Source organism: Erpetoichthys calabaricus, chromosome 3 (assembly GCF_900747795.2).
Source record: "Erpetoichthys calabaricus chromosome 3, fErpCal1.3, whole genome shotgun sequence".
NCBI classification, from domain to species: Eukaryota; Metazoa; Chordata; class Cladistia; order Polypteriformes; family Polypteridae; genus Erpetoichthys; species Erpetoichthys calabaricus.
In genome coordinates, this window is record NC_041396.2 from 59076087 (window position 1) to 59080739 (window position 4653).

General features: G+C 38.3%; 1 protein-coding gene across 2 annotated transcripts; it reads right to left on the reverse strand.

Annotated features, from left to right (window-relative positions):
• Nucleotides 1-1305: 1305 nt before the first annotated feature.
• lratd1 (LRAT domain containing 1) lies at nt 1306-4320 on the reverse strand. 2 transcript variants are annotated; one of them, XM_028796846.2, is made up of 2 exons: nt 4176-4320; nt 1306-3756 (listed from the first exon to the last, which is right to left on the reverse strand). In XM_028796846.2, the coding sequence occupies exon 2, from the start codon at nt 3717-3719 to the stop codon at nt 2925-2927; it is 795 nt and encodes a 264-aa protein (XP_028652679.1). In that variant the 5' UTR covers nt 3720-3756; nt 4176-4320; the 3' UTR covers nt 1306-2924. The 2 variants fall into 2 exon arrangements, with proteins under 2 accessions (XP_028652679.1, XP_028652678.1); XM_028796845.2 differs by having other exon boundaries at nt 4054-4179.
• Between the last annotated feature and the right edge of the window lie 333 nt (nt 4321-4653).

Consider the following 4653-nt stretch of genomic DNA (forward strand, 5'->3'; position numbering starts at 1 on the left):
GAGACACAGTACTTGTGACTGTTTGTAATGGTTATTATTGATGCATCATAATTACTATGGTATATTTTAAATCATTCATTCCAGGAAGGTTACTTCTCTTAAAGAAAATATCCTTGTTATTCGTAACAAATTATACTCTGAAAATTTACAGGAACGCTGCTGACGGTTGTTCATGTAATGTACTAAAGCATTTCATGTTTAAATTATGATATTTAATGTACTGTATGACAGATGATTTAGCATTTACGTTTTTAAATGTAATGTTTCATCAACTGAATAACAGAAACAAATTGTAAGAGCATAGGTTGGTATCACTCCGCTAATCTTGCCATTACAGGCCTGAGAACCAATAGCAGGAGCTGTCAAAGCACAAAGGATTATGGTCATAGAACTGACCTTCTTTCATCCAACATATTAACTCTCTAGAGAGTCAAACTGCTGGCATTTAAGAATACGTGACTGGATAAAAAAAGAAAGATATCTGACAATAATACATTTTTTAATAAATACAAATGAATGTTTGTTAAGAAAACAGCTATTTCTAATAATTTGTTTACCCTGTTAAGCATGCCACTTGTATTTTAATCCTCTATTAAACTTAATTAAATATGCAGCTTTAATGTATGGTATATGACCAATACCATACTGGCTATAAAAGGATACCCTACATTAAATTGTCTATCGCAGACATTGAATACTTTTCTTTGGGAATAATCTGACAGGGTAAAGAGAAAGAAATATTATTTTTAACTACTTTAAATTAAACAGTTCCTGCTGGTTTCAACAGCAGCAATTTACATCTTTCCTGAAGCAGAGGTGTCAAGTTTATGAAGGTAGTATTAAATGTTTCATGTTTCTAAGAGACTGGGTATGGCTTACGCAACAGCAATTATGTTGTTTAACAAAATATATGATAACAATGAATTTATGCTATATAATTATGATTGATATATATATATAAATATTTGATATTATGTTAATAAATAACTTTTGTACTATGTATAAATTTAAAAACAGTACTAGTACTATTTGCTGTCAAAGTATAACAAACAAGAATTTTTCTGCAGTGCAAATATACATGTGAAAATTCTTGTTAATTTACATTTATTTTGTTATTAACTGTCATTATATTTTATACTTTATGTGAAAGTTCCTGTTAATTTACATTTATGGTGTTAATAACTGTCATTATGTTTTTTTTACTTTATGTCATAACTCCAAAACCTATTTAACTTCATAGATGACACAATTATGGTAAAACTTACTGATTTTCAACATTAACAAAACAAAATATTGTAAAAGTGGTTACCAAACTGCTGAATTTGCTATCTTTTATAAAAGCTGAATGCATTTCAATACAAACAAAAATACAAACTCATGGGTAGGCCCACAAGGCCACAAACACACACACACACTGCTTTATGGATTTACATCCAGTTCAGGGAGGGTTGGTTCCTGCCTTGTGCCCAATGCTTCTGGGATCCCTGCAACTCTAAACTTAATAAGTGCATTAAAACGTGGATGGATATAATTAATGGATTATATAATAATTAAAACACAGCAAACCAAACAATGACTATATAAGCCCACACAAACAGACAGATGTCGAACATACAGTTCATTCACACTAAATTTAAAAAAGCAAACAACCCACTTTGGTAAAACTCAGTTCTCATTGTAAATACAAGCAGCATACATTTTAACTGCTTCTATAAATGTTAAACATGATGGAAACACATTTATGCTCTTTTAAACTATAAAAATGTACTTACTTGCTTTTACTCAAGAATATTATTATTTATGTTGGCATACACCTCAGACAATGTAATTCTGGAGCTGTGTGCATATTATTGTAGCCATCTCCTTCTCTAGCTAAATGCATTCAACAATATGTTCATTTATTATTTGAAATATTGTTAGTTTGATATTATCTGTCACTTGTTCAAAATTAGTATTTAAATGATAAAAATGATCACATTCTGGAAACCAGAGCCTTTAAAATGTTTTTTGAAGATCTGTTTACGTGATACTATATTTTTAACAAGCCAAATCAAGTAAGATAGACTAAATTATACATTGTGTCCATATAGGATACAGATAGAAGCACTGAGTCTATGCAGACATTAAATATTGCTGTTATTGAGATAGTTTACTCACTCTGTAACCATGCAGTTTGTTCAATTAGTTGTTCTTTCCAGAACAGTTCAATAAATCAGTACAGCACGAAAATGCACACTTAACATTTTAAAGAGCATAACAGAGTACTGAATTAGTAGGAGTCATTCTTTTATTTGAAAATGAAACAAAGGATTTATTTGCTTCAAAAATACAAAAATATGAGATTCAGAACAGAAATAAAAGGATAATTTAATCTGCTCCTCTTGGGAGCACAAAACTGTCATGGCTTGTCATAAATCAAGATTTGCAATAAACACTCCTAGTGTGTCTGTCCTCCTTCACGCATTTTGATCTGTCGCTAACACAATCCTTTCTTGCATTATTAATCTGCCAGGTTTGCAGGATCACTCACTGCAGAGTCTGACTTGCCCATTTACAGGCTGTTAAGCCAAATCAAGCAGAGGCATCAACTTGTGTAGTTCTATTGGAATGTCTATCTAAAACATGGATTTAAGAAAAAGACACATTAAAACACAATGCAGACGATTTAAAGACGGGGGCTGAGCCGTCTTGAAACCTCTGCTGCCTGTCAGTTACGTTGACACCCATGCAGAAATGGCACACTGGGTCTTTTTATTCTTAATACTGTATGTGTGGCACATTCTATCTCCAAACAGGAAATAAAAAGAATGACAGAGAGAACAATGCCCCTAAACGAGTGGCGCAGCAGCTCTTGTATGTGGCATGCAAGTCCCAACAGGTCACACTCTTGTGTTTTCCCATTGATTCGTACAGCTGCCTCCGGGCTACTGCTTCCCATTGACTATGGATAACTCTTTGAGCACCCGAAGCTTGCCTCTTGCGTCCACCCTCCGTTTTTCTCGTATTAAATCCTCCAAACTGCGAAACATCAACGTGTGCACGTTGCTTTCCGAGAGGTGAATCTTAAGAAAATACTGTTGGTCTGCAGTCTGCACCTCCCCTCCGGCTTTAAACTCCCTTTTGCCAAATCTGCACCACGCAGCAAAACTTTCCGAGTTCAGCCAGCAGATCTCGTCGCTCCGGAGCCCCAGGTGGCCACAGGCGTTCTGCATGACAAGGTCGGCTGGCAGGGGTCTGTACCGGTACCAGTTATTAACTATCCTGCCCAGTCGTCCGTTACTGATCTCGTACAAGCTGTCTTTGCGGATTTCCCCTTTGTGCAAATGAATGATGAAGCCATTCCCTTCGTAAACCGCCCAGTGCGGGGGTTGATCGCTGGTGACATAAACAAGTTCCAGGAGGTCCCCTGGCTTGCACATGGACAACAAAGATGTAATTGAGTAAATATGTAAGTCTTCGTTTTCTCGCAATTTGGAGAAAATGCATTCCTGACAACAGAAAGCAGAGTACTCGATCTCGTTTAGGACTAGGTGACCGTCCTCGCCCGGACTGCGATCTTTGTAATTCTCCGGTTGCGATCTGTCATCCAAATCTTCTTCTTCATCCGAGAAAAAATAGGCTACTCCGACCCTCAGCTCGTCCTTTTCGATCCCTGATGGGTCCCCAGTGGGCAGTTCGCTGTAATTCAGGTGGGTGATCCGATCTAGTTGATTTCCCATCAATGACGGGGCAGAGTAAAGACATGGAAGGCAGGATCTAGAAATAAACAACACATTGTACTTAAGGTAACTTCAAACGTGCCCACTTGCACCCGCAGTCCCGCTCCCTGCATACACATTCAGGAGTGCAGTACTTCTAGACACTCCCCTGGGTAGATTCGAAATATTTAAATCATTGTTACACTGCGCGCCAGCAAGATGAACCTTTCTACTTGAACAGCAAATATAAACTGCAAGTAAGGCGGCAAATGCATTCACTTTTAAACTGCTAGTCTGAGGTATGAATTTGAACAAAAAGCGCACCAAGCGCTCCGAGTCCAATGAATTAACTCACCCGTGGTTGCTACAGTATGGTGCAGAATTAGAGGACATTGTTCCTTTCTTTTTTTAACACTATGCAATGCATTAAGTGAAACAATGACTAGCGTTAGTTAAACTAACTGTAAGCCACAATACCTTGCGTTTCCCCCAGATGAGCACTCAGAGCTCCTCGTTTTCCATCTGCGCTTCCCTTCTTCTGTAGCTCGTCTGCCTGTGACCTGCGTGCAATGAAAACTGCACTTCACGTTAAGTAGCTGCACGAATCCCCGCCCCGGCTTCTGCAAACCTGCCTTCGTCCGCCGTCATTGGCCGGGAGTTCTCAGGCAAACACACTGGGGCAGATTCGTGCGCGCGCCTCTATGTGCACGCGCAAAGCCCAGACCTTTGCCGCTACTGACACCTGCCTAGCAGCTCTTGTTCGCGGCTGGAAAAGTGACACGCAATTTGGATCAATGGAAGTTATATATGATAGTGCCGGTGGCAATATAAGCATGTATATATATTTAAATCTTGCTTTTATCGCAAATGCTAACTCTTAAGGTGGCATCAACGGGTAAAAGCATGGCGAGAATCCAGATGTGTGTTGACGGGTGTCTGCGTGTGCGGTGTTGGT